The 19,385-nt window shown below is 39.6% G+C and overlaps 1 protein-coding gene across 5 annotated transcripts in view; it reads right to left on the reverse strand.

Annotated features, from left to right (window-relative positions):
• ADGRV1 (adhesion G protein-coupled receptor V1) overlaps window positions 1–19,385 on the reverse strand; it is a 563,532-nt gene that overhangs the window by 80,506 nt on the left and 463,641 nt on the right. For all 5 annotated transcript variants that reach the window (XM_058727155.1, XM_058727147.1, XM_058727130.1 and 2 more), the window contains one exon: window positions 17,294–17,451. In XM_058727155.1, the coding sequence (XP_058583138.1) occupies window positions 17,294–17,451 (158 nt within the window). The remainder of the gene's footprint in view (window positions 1–17,293; window positions 17,452–19,385) is intronic.

Below are 19,385 nucleotides of genomic sequence, written 5' to 3' on the forward strand. Positions count from 1 at the left end.
GAGCCTGTTTCCGATTCTGTGTCTCCCTCTCTCTCTGCCCCTCCCCCGTTCATGCTCTGTCTCTCTCTGTCCCAAAAATAAATAAAAAACGTTGAAAAAAAAATTAAAAAAAAAAAAAAAAGAAATGCATAACACTTTGAACAGTGTTATGTACATTTTGGCTATTGCTTGTTATTCAAGAAATATGTTTTAGCAAGCATCAAAAATATATTAGATAAAATGTGACAGATAAGAGGATGAATTACATATGCATATTCCTTCAAATAGCACACACACACCCACACACCCACACACACACCCTATACTAAAAGGTAGAGGATAAGTATTAGAAGAGAGAGACCAAGTTACAAAAAAAAACCAGGGAAGGCAGGAGTTAACTCCCACTGATAGTATTGAGAAGGGGAAGGAATTTCAGGTGGGCCTTGAAGATGAGCTCTATTTCAGCACGTAAGTATTGAGATTAACGTACTGGGAACAGCCAAAAGAGAGATGAAAGAGGCAAATGCATAAATTAGTGTAAATTAGTCTTTCCGATTGGAACTAAAGGTCAGAGAAGGTGCTTAATGAGGAGAATGTTTGTAGCACTACATGGTGAATGCATCTTGAGGGCTAGGTTAGCAATACAGAATTATTTTATAGGAAATGAAAGCCATTTAAAATTTCTGAGAAAGAGGTGTGGCCTTATCAAAACAAAGCTTAATCTCAAAGGAAAGTAAATAGATTGGCGGAGAGACTGCTGCAGGCAAGGACACCGGTTAGGCAACTACTGCTGTGGTCAAAGGGGGAGATAATGAAGGCCTGAGGCAAGGGAACGGCAGAGGAGAGGCCACCACAAAGGAGAGGACACAAAAATGTTACTGAAATAGAATCTAGTCATACCCCCAAATCACAAACCAATGAGAAACTTCAAAATTATGCAGATATTAGGACTTTACTGAAGATTCTAATTCAGTATGTCTGCAGGGAGACTCATTAAAGCATAATTTTTGAAAATCTGACTTTTTTTTTAAAACTAGGCTCTGCACCCAACGTGGGGCTTGAACTCATAACCCTGGACTCAACAGTAGCAGGCTCTACCGACTAAGCCCGCCAGGTGTCCCTCTGAAAGTCTAATTTTTTTTAACTTATTTTTTTAAAATGTTTATTTTTGAGAGAGAGAGAGAGAGAGAGAGAGAGAGAGAGAGAGAGACAGCATGTGAAGGGGTAAGGGCAGACAGAGAGGGAGACACAGAATCCAAAGCAGAGTCCAGGCTATGAGCTGTCAGCACAGAGCTCGACGCAGGGCTCAAACTCACAAGCTGTGAGATCGTGACCTGAGCTGAAGTTGGTCGCTTAACTGACTGAGCCACCCAGGCACCCCTCTGAAAGTCTAATTTTGATAATTGGTCATATTTGACACCTATTGACCTAAAAGTCTATGACTGTGGAGTTAAAAGAAATTACACAGGCTTCAGTTAGGAAAATAAGAAAAGGATTAAAAGGAAGAAGAAAAGGAAGAAGAAAGAATAACATAGAGATCAGAGCAGTTGGGGAAGGCAGAAAAACAAAGCTGATGACAATTTTTGTACTTCCTGAGGACAAGATATTATTCTCAGAGAGAAGATAGGGAAGAAGTTGGGAAGAGAAGTTGGGCTCAAGCTGATAGATTTGAAAATTACCACTATGATAATGAAAAAGGCAAAAGCAATCCCTAGAAACCATTTATACTCCATAGTTGTGAATCTCAAGAAGAATGACGCATGGCCTGGGATTTCGCAGGAAAAAAAGAAGAGAGTATCATAAAAACCAAGGGAGATGAACTATATTCAGTTAAGTTGTGGTTATCAGTACTGATTTATGTGGAAGAATGTAAGCATAAGGACAAGAGGAGAGAGGTCAGTAGACCTGGTATCCAAAGTTATATAGGTGATGAATGAAAGAGAATAAGCAATGTACTCTCGAGGCTTAGCAGTGAACAGAAGGTGAGGAGTACAGGCAGTAGTATTCTTCAAGAAACTGGTTGGTGAAGGAGAGAGTTGGGGAAGTAATGTGATAAGGCATTGTGGGTAACCTCATTTATTTATTTATTTATTCATTCATTCATTCATTCATTCATTCATTCAAGAGACAGAACTGAGGGGAGGGGTAGTGAGAATCCCAAGCAGGTTCCATGCTGCCAGCACACAGCCTGATGTGGGGCTTGAACTCACAAACTGTGACATCATTACCTGATCCCAAACCAAGAGTTAGATGCTTCATAACAGACTGGGCCACCCAGACACCCCTAAGTTCTTTTAAGTCAGTGAAAAGTGATGCATGTTTTTAGACGGAGAGGAGAGACCCAGAGGAGAGGGAGATACTTAAGAGGTAAGGCGATTGTGGAAAATTTAATGAAGCAAGTTCTAAGAAAAGGAAAAACAGATAAAGGACACAATCCAGAAGGTTAGCTTTGGTGAAAATGAGTTACCTAAAATGGGAGGAAAGTGGCAAAGAAGGGAGGCAACAAAGATAAATGATCAGATAAAAATAAGGACAGGTTAGTGAGACAGCATCACGCTCTGTTCATACCTTGCAGAGAGTGAGAGTAGAAGATATTAAGCACAAAATTTAGGGGCGGTGAAATCTGTTTCAAAGATTACTTAAAGACCAATGAAAGATAATCCAAATGACTTTTGAGATGCAGAGGTGGCTCAGTTAATGTTACAATAAACTCGTTTCCACTACAGAGTAGCACTAATTGGTTAATAACAAGGAGACAAGTGTGTGGCATAGACTGGACCAGTCATGGGCAAAATTGCTCAAGGAGGGAGCCAAATTGGTGAGGAAATCAAAAGTGCCAGTGAAAATATTCTTGGGACTGTCCCATCACAAGGTTGAGGGAAGGGAGGTCACAGTGAGAATAAAGAACAAGTAGGAGCAAAGAACTGGGAGAGAGAGACAGAGAGAAGTTGTGTTCAGAGGTGGAAAGGGAGATTGTGGACTAGGAAAGGAGGCTATCATGAGGGATGGCAACCACAGCATCATGAAAAGGAAAAGGAAGGCTAAGCAAAAAGCATAGATTTAAACAGGAAAAAGTGTTACCCAGGGACATAGTAACCTTATGCAAGAGAGCAAAAATATATTTGACATCCTAGTAAATTGGAAGGAGTGGCCTCTTGTAACTGGTTGTAAGGAAAGTGATCTTTTATGGTAAGGTAACTGAAAAAGTACTTGTGTGAAAGGATGAGACCGAGTTTGTTACTGCTTTCTGGCCCAATGAAACCCAAACTTCTCTTTTGATATGGTGATGGGGTACTTTTCTGAAAAGAAACCACTTATAAAGATGCCATTTTCAACTTCCTGGGTTTTATAATATGCAAACTATTAAGTACAGCATTATGATCACAGACATTGTGCCAATTATACCTTTTTTTTAAAAGTTTATTTTGAGAGAGAGAGAGAGAGAGAGAAAGAGAGAGAGGGTGTGGAATGTGAATGGGGGAGGAGCAAAGACAGAAGAAGCAAGAGAATCCCAAGCAGGCTCAGCACTGTCAGCGCACAGCCTAACATGGGGCTCGATCCCACAAACTGTGAGATCATGACCTGAGCCAAAATCAAGAGTCAGATGCTTAACCAACTGAGCCAGCCAGGCACTCCACCAACTATACATTTTAAAAGAAGTTTACAATGCAATTGAATTCCCCAGATTACCCATCCCTACTTCCTATTTCCCTAATTTTATCAGCCCTATTTTCCTTTATTTCTGGATCTCCTCTTTAATATCATACCAGTTGATTAATGTGGGATCTTGTAACCATATGTATTTTAAAGACCTATGTAGATATGGAATAATAAATTGGAACTTTTTCTAAATAATGAGAATGGAAATAAACAATACATAGAAAAAGCTGCAAATCAAGAATGTAATTTACAGTTAAGAATTTGGGATTTGGCCGACTAGAGAGACTCAGGTGTATTACAGGATCACCACGTTAACACTGACTGAGGTGGCTCATAGAGCAGGTCAATGGGGAATATAATGGTCTCAATGCCATAAATAATCCAAGATAAAACAGCTTTGAAAACTGATTTTTATATTCTCTAGTAGAGTTTTATATATGTTTTTGGCAACTGTCTGAATACAAATTTGAGAGAGACACATTAAAAAGAAATAAGAAATTGTATTTTCATCAGCCAACAGTTAAATGGAAGACTTCAGTCATCCATTAAACAAAAAAGAATGTGCTGTTAGATCAAAGCGATAAACATGAATAACTGTTTTATGTAGCTTTCAAAGGAGAAGAAAGAAATGCGTCATTGGTAATTTTTCCAGGATAAATAAAGAAGGATTTAAGGAGAGGGGGAAGTCCTTTAAAAAGAGAAGTATGCCAGGAAAATTAAAATGTAACTTTTTATTTATTTGGAGAAAAACTGCCAAGGAAATATATGGGAAACTCATTTAGCCTATGTATAAAAATTATAAACAATTGGGAAAGTTTCACTGATTCTCTGGGTCAAACTGAGGCACGGCAATGCTATGGGTTTGTCAGTAAGAGATGCCAACCACACTGAAGGTCAAAGAGTATGCAATGCATCTAAGCAACAATGCCACTGTGACGCTCTTAGACACTGACCATATGAATACCACACTGACCATATCTTCCAGCGACACCCAGCCTGTTCATGATGTGCATCCAGAGGGAAATTCATTTCGATGCAATTCCCTCTCTTCCTTGATCACCAAAACTGATGAACTCAGCAAGTGACCTTCCTTGGTCACCAAAACTTATGAACTCAGCAAGTGACAGTGAATTCAGTCGTGTTGTTTAAGTCCGGATTTACCAGGAATCACATCACTTTTAGGCAACAGCACTAGTGAAGTATGGCTGGAGTAAATCAAGAGTTTGTGCGGAGAAGTGGTGGAATTTTCCCTTTTTTAAAAAATATTTTGAAAGTTTATTTATTTTGAGAGAGGGAGAGAGAGCATGATTGGGGGAGGGGGAGGGACAGAGAGAGAGAGAGGGAGAGAGAATCCCAGGAAGGCTCCATGTTGTCAGTGCAGAGCCCAATGTGGGGCTCGAACTCACAAACTGTGAGACCATGATGTGAGCAAAACTGAGTCAAAAGTTTAACCCAATGAGCCACCTGGGCGCCTCTGGAATTTTCCTTTTATCCTATAGTCTAAAAATTGCTATTGGATGATTTAAATGATGTGATGAATTTTCACTTTTTAGATTGTTCAGTGCAGAACGGGGACAGATAAGAATTAAGAATATCAGTCTCAAAACAGTTGCAATTGTCTAAGTAAAAGATGATGAGGGATATAACCCAGGTGCTATGGACTAAATTATGTCCCTCCAAAAGTTGTATGTTGAAGCCCTAACCCTCAATGTAATGGTATTTGGAGATGAGGACTTTGAGGGGGTAATTAAGTCATGAGGGTAGAACTTTTGTGATGGGGTTAGTGTGCTTGGGAGATGAACTAACTCTCTTTCTTCATGTGAAGACACAGCAAAATGATGGCCATGGTAAGCCAGGCAGAGGGCTTTCATTAGGAGCAGAATTGGCCAGCACCCAGACTGTGGGACTTTTCAGCCTCTAGAACCATGAGGAATAAATTTCTCTTGGTTAAGCCACATAGTCTATGATATTTTGTTATGGCAGCCTGAGCTAATACACCAGGCATAACCATGAAGAAAATAAAAGGAGGCATATTTGAAAGACATTTAAAAAAACATGTAGGACAAAGGAGTTACATATCCAACTGTATTCCATATCAATTACATATTGAAAGAGGTGTTATGGTAATAAAAATACCAACATATATTGAATGCTTAATATGTTTCAGAGAGTACACTAACGACTTTATATGGGGGCACCTGGGTGGCTCAGTCAGGTGAGCGTCTGACTTTTGATTTTGGCTCAGGTCATGATCCCAGAATCACGGGATGAAGCCCTGTATCAGGCTCCACGATGAGCTAAGTATAGCGCCTATTTAAGATTCTCTCTCTCTCTCCCTCTGCTCCTCTCCTCTGCTCTCATGATCTTTCTCTCTCTCTCAAAATTAAAAAAAAAGGGAGCAGTATTTCTTGGAAATTAGAAATTGAAGGAACAATCTGCCAGACCAGATCACTTCAAAGTCGTTCCAGGGAATGGAGTCTAATAATTTTATGGGCTTGTGTTTTCTAGGTTTAATTTAATGTTTACATGTTTTTCTCAATGAAACATTAAAAACATTTTTTAAATACTTATTTTTGAGAGAGAGAGAGAGAGACAGAGACAGAACACCAGTGAGGGAAGGGAAGAGAGAGACAGAGACACAATCTGAAGCAGGCTCCGGGCTCTGAGCTGTCAGCACAGGGCCCAACACAGGGCTTGAACCCACGAACCATGAGATCATGACCTGAGCCGAAGTTAAGACACTTAACTGACTGAGCCACCCAGGTGCCCCTCAATGAAACATTTTTTAAAGTAATCTCTGCACCCAACGTGTGGCTTGAGCACAGACCCCAAGATCAAGAGTAGTATGCTCTACTCATTGAGCCAGACAGGTACCTCTCAATGAAACTTTTTTTTTTCCTAAAGATTTTATTTTTAGGTAATCTCTACATCCAATGTGGGGCTTGAATTTACAACCCTGAGATCGAGAGTTGCATTCTCCACTGACTGAGCCAGCCAGGTGCCCTACAATGAAACTTTTGATACCAAAATGGGAAGGGGTGAAATGCTAGCATTAGCAGTAACGGCATCTCTGGAGACCTTGGGAGTTCTAATCGCAACTGCACAATTTAAGAGCTTTATAACTTGGACAGTTTTCTAAGCTTCTCATTTCCTTGTCTGATTACAAGAATAAGAATACCTGCTTCATAGGATTCTTGTAAAAATTGAGATAATATATACAAAATGCTTAGCTCAGTGTCTAGCACGGTGAGCTTTAATTGGCACTGGTGCTGAGGATGATTATGATCACCAGGGCATAATTCATACCAGCTACTTATATGTAGGTCAGCTCTTACTGTTCTTCCAACCTTATCTTATCTCTGCTCACTGCTCTCTTCCACCTAGAAAACATATGCAAATTGAACAGTTTGATACTGAAATAGCCTCAGTAGAGAACTGCCCTTATCCTCCTAGTATTCAAGGAGACTAGGTAAAGGGCAGTTCACTGAGATAAAGATATTAAGAAAACTTGACTTCTAGAAAGACCCAGCTCTGCTACAAATCATCAGTCCATTTTCTCCTTTGGTTACATGTGTAAATCAAGAGTTCAAACAGAAATTTAAGCTCTCAACTCTATCATTTTATTTTTCACTTTTAGATCTTTATCTATCTATCTATCTATCTATCTATCTATCTATCTATCTATCTATTTAAGAGAGAGAGCCTGTGTGGTGAGAAAGAGGCAGAGGGGATTTTAAGCAGGCTCCACACGCAGTGGGGAGACCCATGTGGGGCTCGATCTCATGACCATGAAATCATGACCATGAGATCACGACCTGAACTGAAATCAAGTGTCAGATACTTAACCGACTGAGCTACCCAGGGAGCCCTTTATTTCTTACTTTTTATGCGGATATCCTAAGCCTTAGGAAACTAACTCCTGATGTTATTGTTCTAGTTTTTTAAAAGCATTATCAAAGCCTGCAGAAAACATTCAGTGACTACACATCATCTTTCAGATTCAAAGATTTCTAATTTGAATCCTTGAAGACTGAGGTCATAGATATAAACTACACAGAGAAGGAGCATCCACAATGTTTCTTTAATCTTTTGGATTTTCCCTACCACTACTGGCAAATGTGGGAAGAATGAACTGTGCTCACAAAGCTTTTTCTAGCTCAAATGGAAGAGCTGTTTACTGTGTAGTGAGACGCTCTGGGGTTTCCCTTAGGTCCCCAGGAACTGTTTTTTTATTTTCTTTTCAGCACTGGACCTGGGAGTAGACTGCAGACAAACAGCTTACTGCCAAGGATGTGTGAAACCTGTTATATTGGTCATTCTGGATCTTATTTAAGCACATACTGTCACTAGGTAAGACTATTTTTACTTTGCTTTAGTGGAAGCCTTAATTTTGCTTTAGGAAAAAAAAATATATATATATATATATATATATATATTTTTTTTTTTTTTCACATTTATAAACCATGTATGTTTCTGCAAGCAATAAAATTTGAAGTGACAGTGACATACTTAGAATTCTGATGTGAGGATAATAAGGATACCAGAACCCGAGTGTTTCAGCTATTGATTCCTCCGTGATAAACCACTACAAAATCTAGTGGCTTAAAACAGTTCATTATTTCTCACAGTCCTACAATCTGGGCTGGGCAGTTTTTCTGCTCTGTGTGGTGTCTCCTCAGGCTGGAAACTACAAGAAGGCATCTTCACTCACATGTCTGGAATCAGAGCCGGGATGCCTGAAACAACTTGCCAAGCATGTCTATTCACATGGCTGCTCCGCAAGACTAGCTTGGGGTTCCTAACGCCATGGTGGTCTCAGAGTAATTGGACTTCTGGTGGCTGACTTCCAAGAGGAAGGAAGCTGAAAGTGCTAGTCTTCTTAAAGGCTAGGCCCATTATGGGACGGCCTCACTGCCATCATATTATACTAGTCCAAGCAAGTCCAAAGCCAGTCCAGATTTAAAGGGAGGGGAAAGGCTCTACTGCTTTATGTGAAGAGTAGCACATATGCAAAGGGAGGGAAATAACTGATGGCGGCCATCTCTGGAGAATACCATACACAGTGTATTGCATTTACCAGGAGCTCTTTCCTTTTCTTCTTTTTCCTTTGGATTTCATTGGGTTTCTTGAAACTCCTTTTGGAATTTTCAGAATGTCCAGAGAGAAAAAAAAATCACTCAACTTCAGGGTGTATGGGATGATATATTAATTATATCATATAGTAATAACAACCAATTATATATTAATAATAATTTATATATTAATGCAATGAATAGTATATATTAACTAATTATTATATATTGATATGATATATACTGTTATATATTATATTCATTATAACAACTTTTCAATGATTTTCATAATTGCAATGGAATCTTTATTTATTTTACTACTGTTGTTCACCCTAAGTATGAGGAAATGGAGTTTCAGAAAAAAAAAATTGAAGCATTCATCCTCAAATATGCTCCCAAGTAGAGAAGTAGTCATTATAGTTCCAGAGATGCCACACACCTCAGATTTATGCTATCCACAGGTAGCTGGATCAAGCCACCTTTATGTAACATATTGAAACATACGTGGGATTTTTATAAGAAAGGGATTTGTAACCACCTACTTCCTCTTTTTATTCAAATTAATTTTCCTTCCCTGATCCATGAATCATTCTTCACATTGGAATTGGATGATGATTCAGAAAGAACCAGTAAATTCTAATGAGCCTAAAAGGAGAGACAAGCTTATCACTGCCAGAGATCAAAACCAAACCCTAAAATTATAGGCTTTGTTTAAAACGCTGTTTCAGACATTGAAATTTAGTTCAGGGAACATACCTTTTTCCTGACTCATTCTCACTGCACACTCACCCCACTAAAGGGAGGAGGAGAGGGCCAGTGATTCTCATTAGGAGCCACTGACCTTCGAAAATTTGGTTCACAGCGGTCTGGCAGCAAAAGGGCCACAAAATGCCAAGCTGTAAGCACTGCCCCAGACCACACTCAGAAAGGGAAGGGATGGACTGTAGCCGTCTTTGGGAGACTACAGCACAAAGTGTATTGTATTCACTGGCAACTCCTTCTCTGTTCCTCTTTCCTTTAGATTTCCTTGAGTTTATCTGCACTCTGAAATAAAGGGCTATCAGGAGCAAAAAACGCACTCAGAACACAAAGTGTAAAGGGACTGATCCTTAGTAATCATAACCAAATGCAGTAGATTGACCTAAACCTGATCCAGTTGTCTGATACATCTAATCTGCATAAGAGTGATTAGTTTGGAGCACAGTTCTATAGAATATAGAAGACTCCAGGCCTAAAAAACCGACTGCTGCCAAATTATGGAAAGAGCCTAAATGTCCATCAACTGATGAATGGATAAAGAAATTGTGGTTTATATACACAATGGAATACTACGTGGCAATGAGAAAGAATGAAATATGGCCTTTTGTAGCAACGTGGATGGAACTGGAGAGTGTGATGCTAAGTGAAATAAGCCATACAGAGAAAGACAGATACCATATGGTTTCACTCTTATGTGGATCCTGAGAAACGTAACAGAAACCCATGGGGGAGGGGAAGGGAAAAAAAAAAAAAAAAAAGAGGTTAGAGTGGGAGAGAGCCAAAGCATAAGAGACTGTTAAAAACTGAGAACAAACTGAGGGTTGATGGGGGGTGGGAGGGAGGGCAGGGTGGGTGATGGGTATTGAGGAGGGCACCTTTTGGGATGAGCACTGGGTGTTGTATGGAAACCAATTTGACAGTAAATTTCATATATTAAAAAAAAAAACAAAAACAAAAACAAAAACAAAAAAAAAAAAAAAAAACCGACTGCTGCCAACTCGTTAGGTAGTCAAAGAGGTCTGATGCTGGAGTTAACTTATCACATCTGTTTACCAAACCTAAAACTCTACAGTAAGTAAATAATCACAGCCATCCCATTTACTTGAACACAAAACCCAGCTTGGCTGTAAGGAAACTACAAATTGACCTTTCCTTCTCATAATGCATCTTACTCATTGTTAAAAGTGATTTCAACTCTTGATTCACTACTTGAAAATATGTTTCTCATGCTGCTATCTAATATATCTATAAATGCTCATCCAGTTAAAGAACGCAAGGCAAAATATACCTAAACTATAAACCATCAGATCAGAGGTGCTTCGGGAAAAAAGGCTGCTTTCGTAGATGCTTGGAATTGCAGAACCAAGCTGGATATGCTTCAGACTAATTAGAACTGCCTTCCTCCTCAGGCATTAGTGTACATGGGGTGTAAAAAGTGCAGGTTTCTCAGAGAGAAGCAGAAGAGTTTGTGTGCTGCTTTTAGAGCTCAGGTTTGCAGCGAGCTTAGTGGCATGTGTTTGCAAGGTGGCATCTGAACTCCTGTGTGGGGCTGGTGCTGCTCATAACAGTACCGAATACGAGAAGCGAAGAAAAGGTGCTCATTCTCCAGTTTTTCAAAAATACAGACATGGGAACTTTCAAAATGTACTTTATATTTTGCTAATATACTAGACTTCTCAGCATTCTCTCACCTCCCCCCGCCCTGCTTCTTACAATGTGTTTACCTTATGTGTAATTGTGTACATTTTTTTCAATTCTGAAAAAGTCTCAAGCATTACCTCTTCAAATCTTCTTTTTCTCCATTCCTTATATTCTTGTCTTTTGTGATGTGTTCTCATACCTCTTAGCTTAGTTTTCATATTTTCTTTTTTTTGCACATGACCTCGGTGAATTCCTCAATCCTACCATCAGATGCTAATTCATTCCTCTTCTCTGTTACTCATCTAGGTTTACCTCAAATGTCAAGATATTTCAATATTTCAAAGAGTATATTTTTCATTGCCAAGATTTCTGAAATTATTTCATTTTCATATTTGCCTGTTTTTATATTGTTTATACCTATTTTTGTTTTTCATGTTTAAATGTTTTTAGTGGATATATGTTTATTTATATCAGGGGTCAGCTGTTCAACTTTTTCTGTAAATGGTCAGATATTAAATATGTTAGGGTTTGTAGGCCACACAGTCTCCGTTGCAGCAACATATACTTAACTCTGCACTGTGAGAGCAGCATAGGATCCATGCAAACAAATGGGTGTGGCTCAGTTCCAAACAAAATTTACTTAAAAAACAGGTCACTGTAGCCATTTTGGAAAATTGTTTATTTATTTAAATGTTTATTTATTTTTTAAGAGAGAGAGAAAGAGAGGGCACATGCACGCATGCATACGCACATGTGCGAGTGGGGGGGGGGGGCAGAGAGAGAGAAGCTCAAGCAGGCTCTACAGGGTCGGTGCAGAGCCTGAGGGGCTCGATCCCATGAACCATGGGATCATGACCTGAGCCAAAATCAAGAGTTGGATGCTTAACAGACTGAGCTACCCAGGCACCTCCACTTCGGCAAATACTTTGGCAGTTCTTCAAAATGTGAAACAGAGCTGCCATATGACCCAGCAGTTCTACTTCTAGGTATATACCCATGAGGAATGAAAACCTATGTTAATATAAAAACTTGTATATGGGGGCGCCTGGGTGGCTCCGTCGGTTAAGCGGCCGACTTCGGCTCAGGTCATGATCTCGCAGTCCGTGAGTTCGAGCCCCGTGTCGGGCTCTGTGCTGACAGCTCAGAGCCTGGAGCCTGCTTCAGATTCTGTGTCTCCCTCTCTCTGACCCTCCCCTGTTCATGCTCTGTCTCTCTCTGTCTCAAAAATAAAAAAATAAACGTTAAAAAAAAAAATTTAAAAACTTGTATATGAATGTCCACAGCAGCGTTCTTAATAGCCCAAAGGTGAAAACAACCCAAATGTCCATCAACTGATGAATGGAAGATGAAAATGTGGTGTATCTATACACTGGCATATTATTTGTCAAAAAACCAAACCAAAACAAAACAACCAAAAAACTAAGCGGTGCTACATGCTATAACATATATGAACTTTGAAACCATGATGCTAATGAAGGATGCTAGACACAAAAGACCACATCTTCTATGACCCAGTTACAGGAAGTGTCCAGAACAGACACATTTCTAGAGATAGAAGGTAGGGCTCAGGGAAGTGTAGAAAGAGGAATGCCCGCTAATGGATATGGGGTTTCTTTTTGAGGTGATGAAAATGTTCTAAAATTAGATTATGGTGATAGTTACACAACTATATAAATACACTAAAGACCACTGAAATGTAAATTTAAACAGATGAACTTTTGCAGGTAAATTAGATCTCCATGAAGCTACTAGAGAATAGATGAAATGGGGAAAAGTGAGTGGCCAGTAGGGCCACAGTTTGATGATTCCTGCTCTATATTTTCAGGGATCCTAACTTACTTATCAAACTTATTTATAGTTTATTCTATATGTAAACTTCTTTTCTGGATTAAATTCATCTTTTTGATTGCTGATTTTAAAGGCTATCTGTTGGTTTTTTTCCAATGTCTGAAACATTTATACTTCAGCTAATCTTGAGTAGAAAACATTTGTTCCTTTGCTTACTCTCTTTGTCTGTGTTTTTCTAATGATTTTATGGTTGCCTCCACTCAGCTTTCCTATCCAAGGGGAACTAGTTTTGTGTCTTGGGCCTCCAGCCCCTACAGTGACGTGTGGATATGATAGCAATACAGTCTGTAAACTCTGGAAAACTGGGCCAGGTACTAGATCAAATGCTTTGTGTGCCTTCTCGTTGGCCTCCCAAATTCCTGTGACCCAAAGCCCAAGCTACTGTGGCAGGTGTTTCATGCAAGTGCTACTGCTCCAGTCTACCTGCCTTGGGTGAAATATTTTAGCTCCTAATTCACTCCCCCATCAGTGGAGATACTCCCACATCCACTGGCTTGTGGACCCAGAAAACCTTGGGTCCATGGCTTCAGCCCAGTTTACTACTTTGTATTCCTGTTTTATTTCTGACCCAAAGACATGTCCCTGTAAAAAATATTTTCTCTTGTTATATCCTGTCTGTACGTCCCAGGTGAGGGCTTCTATGGAGTAGGGCAGAGGGCAGTAAATGAATTTACAGTGCCATCCTGACTGGACACTCTTCGGGTCAATGCAAAGGAATTTTAGCCAAAAGATTCAAACAGTATCAAATGCTCCTTGGTTGAGAAGACATTTTCTTTTTCTTCTAGAAATTTTGAATTTGAATTAAGTGGAACGTATTCAAATGGAGGTGGTTACAGTACATTGCAAGTAAAATATAAAAGATCATGCCAGCAGTCAAAGCTGAATGCATATTTTAGGGAGTCACAGAAGTCAAGAAAAAAATTACAGTCCCAGTGATAATAACTTTCAAAGGGATACCTACAATGAGATCAATGAGGTAAATCCTTTAATTTTTACTTTTGATGATATAACAGATTCCTCTTCTTTTTAATGCTATATTTAGCTTAAAGACCCATACCTAAAAGATTTTATGGTACATTTATGATTATTAATTTATTCATTTAGTCAACAAATATTAACTATGCTCCTGCTATCTACTGAGCAATTTACAAGACTGTGCTGATACAGATAGAGATGAATAATAAATGGTCCTTGCCCTCCAGGAATTCATCATTTATTAAGGAAATCAACCACACACACCAAAAGAAGTCACCATCTCATTCTAAGATAAGTGCTATAATGGCTATAGGGACAACAAGCTTTAAAGGCAGAGAGATAGGGAAATGAGCAATTCTTATTTGATGTGGTTCTGTGAAGAGGCAACTGCAAAGGCTTCGGAGAAGAGGTAGCATGTTGGGAACTTTTAGAAAAAAAAAATTTTAAGTTTATTTATTTTTGAGAGAGAGAGAGAGAGACAGAGAGAATGACAGAGTGTGTGGGGGAGGAGCAGAGAGAGAGAGGGGGAGAGAGGATCCCAAGCAGGCTCTGCAATGTCACGAACTGTGAACTATGAAATCACGAACTGTTGAGATCATGACCTGAGCGGAAGTCAGATGCTTAACCGATTACGCCACCCAGGCACCTCAAACTTAGTAGTACCTTCTTGGAAGGGAGGGTCTAGGGGAATTCACTTGTGCTTATCTAGCATACTATTTTTACTGAAATGATGGGTTTATTTTGGACAGTTTTAGGGAGCTAATGAAGATTATGGGAGGATAATAAATGTCTTCCACCTCTCTCTCATCCACATTTTCTCATATTACCTACTACACACATGGGTTTTGTCAGCTATTGATGAAGAGTGCAGAGCAGAGGTCTCCTTACATGACCAAAGATGACAGTATCAGGTAATTTTAGGAAAGAGAAAATACATGGGATGGTCAGAAGGCAGCATAAATATTAAGCAACTTGGGGATGAAAAGATGGCCTGGTGCGTGGACTATAGGAACTCCTGTATTGTAGGCTAAAGAGACTGGACTTCTCTCAGGCAACGAGAGAGAACAACAAGTGACTGTAATGCTGGAGTCAGGGAACCTACTTTACAGGTCTGAAATATACACATCTGAGAAGACGAGATAGGGAAGAAAAAGACTACAACTAGTGGCCAGTCAGGAAAATACTGTAAGAGTCCAAGTGTGAAATAATGACTATTAGACTGAATTGACATAGGAATAGGGGAATTAGAATTATAATAGTATTTTTATTTGAAAAGCTACAACAGAACAATGCTTCTATTAATATTTCATTGCACGAGAGGTTTCCCTAGTTGAGAAACAAGTATGCTGAAGCTTTTAGCATTATGTTTAATGCTTGAGGGCTATGTTTTTCAGATAATTGGAGTATTATTATCTACTGTATCCATGATGGATCATGTCCAAAAGGTAGTTAGCCATGAAAAAGAATTAACTCATTAGGTTAGGCCCTTATGTTATCACTGTTGAAAACATGCAAACACTAGCACTTTTATATCATATAGAAAACAAAACAAATCTTATCATTTGGGAAAAGAAAACAAACTTTCTGTTCTGAAGAGAATATTAATTTTACTAAAATGAATCCCAAGTTGAAAAAAAGCACAGTTTCTGGATAAATCCTATGCCCCATGAAAAAGTAGGATTTCTACATTGAATATTACTTCTTCTATTAAAAAGTTAAGATTAATCATAATGTTATATAAAATTTCAGCCCACACAATGACTGCATGCTAAATGGGAAAGGGGAGACAAGAGCTGGCTAGAAACAGCTACCCTACAAACTACCTCACAAACTAACATCAAGAAGTTCCTTCTCTTTATATCATGAGGAAATCTTTTCATGTGTTCCCTCATCCATTTCAGGAACTAGAAGTCTCTTCATACATTAGAGGGTCTCCTTTTCTCATCCTGTGACAATTTCTGTTGAGCTGATAATAATGTATTAGATACTATTCAAGGGACTTTGTATATGGTAACTTGCTTAAACTTTGGAAAGCAGTTAAAATGTGAAGAATTCCTCTTACTCATTTGGCTTTAGATCTGTAAAAATTCAGAAAAGAGGAGACTTTTTCATTGGTCTAAGAGGGGTCCCCCATCCCCAGATCACAAGATTCTCTCTAATATCCCCATCACTGACACCAATTTAGAGAGAATTTTCTCTATGAAGGTGTATGGTTACTGTTCCTAGTTAAGAAAATTCCTAAGAGACTCTAATCTAACAACAACAACAACAAAAAAGAATCAGGTCATAAAAACCTGTGTTAAGTATGATTCAAAGGGAAAAAATGAGCTGCAGCGAAAGCCAACTTGCGCTGGAAAGACTTGCGCTCTTAAGTAACCAGACATGTGTAGCCAGTTATGAAGCTATCCCATCACATATGTTTTTAAACATCTGTCAGCACAATCAAAACCCCACAAGCAAAATACAGCACTCATGAGCATTAGGGAGGGCTGTCTGTGATGAAGGTTCAGAAGCTGAAATAAATGAATAGATTTCACAGGTTGAACACAGGCTGTTCTTGCTTGGCTTGAAGAAAGCCTGGGGAAGCGGTTCCCAAGGCTGTGAGGCATGGACTTGAACATGAGTATCTTTTTAAAAAATTTTTAAAAATGTTTATTTATTTTGAGAGAGGGAGAGAGAAAGAGAGCACAAGCAGGGGAGGAACAGAAAGGGTGGCAGAGAGAGAATCCCTAGCAGGTTCCATGCTGCCAGCACAGAGCCCAACGTGGGCGTTGATCTCACAAGCTGTGAGATCATGACCAGAGCTGAAACCAAGAGTTGGTCCTTTAACTGACTGAGCCACCCAAACGCTCCTGGAACGTAAGTATCTTTTTTTAAACTTTTTTTTTTTTTTACATTTATACATGTATTTTTGAGACTGAGAGGGAGAGAGTGCACAAGTGGGTGGGGCAGAGAGAGGAAGACACAGAATCTGAAGCAGGCTCCAATCTAAGCTGTCAGCACAGAGCTTGATGTAGGGCTCAAATCCACGAACCATGAGATCATGACCTGAGCTGAAGTCAGACACTTAGCCGACAGTCACTCAGGAGCCCCTTGAACACGAGTATCTTAAGGACAAAACTGGAACCAGCGATAAAACCTATGGCACCCTAAAGAAAGAGACATGTCAGGAAGTGCCAAGAAGCAGGTGAAACTGAAGAGCCATAGCTTAACCTATGGCTTCGGTGCTAGAAGCTGAGTCTAACTTTTCTCCTTTTTTTTTTTTTTTTTTTTTGGTAAACATTATTCAGTGACATTTTCCCACCGTTAAAAAGTTCCCATGTCAAAAGTACAAAAAGGGAAAAGGGTTCCTTTCAAACCTGCAGCATTTGTTCTTCCTCTGAAGATGTCGTCATATGCTTTCCACTGTGGCTTCACCTGGTAGGCATGGATGAACACCACAAACACTACCACAAGGCACGTTAAAGGAACAAGAGCCCCAGTGAAGAGACCTGCATAGATGTTTGGGATGAAACACCTGGAGGACAGAAGAGACAAGACAACTCAGACAACTTCAATAAACACGTTTCTAAATTCAGAATGGGTTACATCATCACTTTATACTAGCTCTTTGTATCTAAATGTTGGCAAAAGCAAATTTTTGATTTGCCAAATTGAAGCTTGGTTTGAGTACAGGCTACCCGATTAAATCCAGCCCACTGCTTCACAAAGTAGGTTCTGTGGAATACGCATATCCTGAGGTGCTCAGAAAACTTCAACAAAGGTTATGGCAAAATAAATTTGAGAAACTCACATTCACTTTTCTAGCTCTGTCTTATTGGCCTATGGAGACCAAGGTCTTATTGAGGACCTCATAAAAGAAGGCATTGTTTTTTTGGTTTTGTTTTTAAAAAATTTTAAATGTTTTTATTTATTTTTGAGAGACATAGTGCAAGTGGGGGAAGGGCAGAGAAAGAGGGAGACACAGTATCCAAAACAGTTTCCAGGCTCTGAGCTGTCAGCACAGAGCCCAACACGGGGCTTGGACTCACAGGCTGCAAGATCATGACCTGAGCTGAATGAAGTCGGTGGCCCAATCAACTGAGCCACCCAGGCACCCCAAGGAGGCATTATTTAAATTTTTTTTTTTAACGTATATTTATTTTTGAGACAGAGAGAGACAGAGCATGAATAGGGGAGGAGCAGAGAGAGAGGGAGACACAGAATCTGAAACAGGCTCCAGGCTCCGAGCTGTCAGCACAGAGCCCGACGCGGGGCTCCAACCCACGGACCGTGAGATCATGACCTGAGCCGAAGTCGGACGCCCAACCGACCAAGCCACCCAGGCGCCCCAAGGAGGCATTATTTAAACACAAGTTTGGGGCGCCTGGGTGGCTCAGTCGGTTAAGCATCTGACTTCAACTCAGGTCACGATCTCGCAGTCTGTGAGTTCGAGCCCTGCGTCGGGCTCTGGGCTGATGGCTCGGAGCCTGGAGCCTGCTTTCGATTCTGTGTTTCCCTCTCTCTCTGCCCCTCCCCCATTCATGCTCTGTCTCAAAAATAAATAAACATTAAAAAAAATAAATAAACGCAAGTTTGAGGATTCCTAGGGTTCATTCTGTCATTTCTACAATCTTGTTTTTTGAGTGAATGACAGTTTTGTCATTTCTAAGTTATACATACCTCCAAGAGCCATTAATTCTCTTGAAAATGATGACAACTTTCCACTTAGAAGTTCTACTACACAATTGTATTTATGATTCTGGAGTTTACTTAGATCAATGAGGTCCAAGGTAAGCTTTCACTACTTATTTTGTAACATTGAAATTCCATGGGAAATGGTTTCTGAGATGTACCTGGAAATTTTTTTTAAGTGTAATTATTTTGAGAGAGACAGAGCAAGTGGGGGAGGGGCAGAGAGAGAGGGGGACAGAGGATCCAAAGCAGGCTCCGCACTGACAGCAGAAGTCAGATACTCAACCAATTGAGCCACTCAGGCACCGCTTTAACTGGAAATTTTTACTCATTGGTCATAAAATCCTCTTGCTCTTTACATCAAATCTTTCACAAAAAAGTGTCAAAATGGAGGACTGCTAAAAATATGTTCTCAATATCTAAAACTGTGCTTTTGAGGTATTATAAAGAACATACCTCTTACAACATAATACTGGGGCTTCTCGGTGGCTTAGTTGGTTGAGTGTCCCACTTCGGCTCAGGTTGTTATCTCCCAATTTGTGGGTTTGAGCCCTGCATTGGGCTCACTGCTGTTAGTGAAAGCCCATTTCAGATCTTCTGTCCCCCTCTCTCTCTGCCCCTCCCCTGCTTGTGCTCTCTCTCTCAAAAATAAATAAACCTTTAAAAAATAAAAAAAATAATACTATAATACTTTCAATTATAAGAAATCTTAATAGTATGGAGTGTCTCATTTCAAATATCTTTTTCCGACTTCTCCATTTTTAATACATAATATCT

This window comes from Neofelis nebulosa, chromosome 1 (assembly GCF_028018385.1).
Source record: "Neofelis nebulosa isolate mNeoNeb1 chromosome 1, mNeoNeb1.pri, whole genome shotgun sequence".
Lineage (NCBI taxonomy): Eukaryota > Metazoa > Chordata > Mammalia > Carnivora > Felidae > Neofelis > Neofelis nebulosa.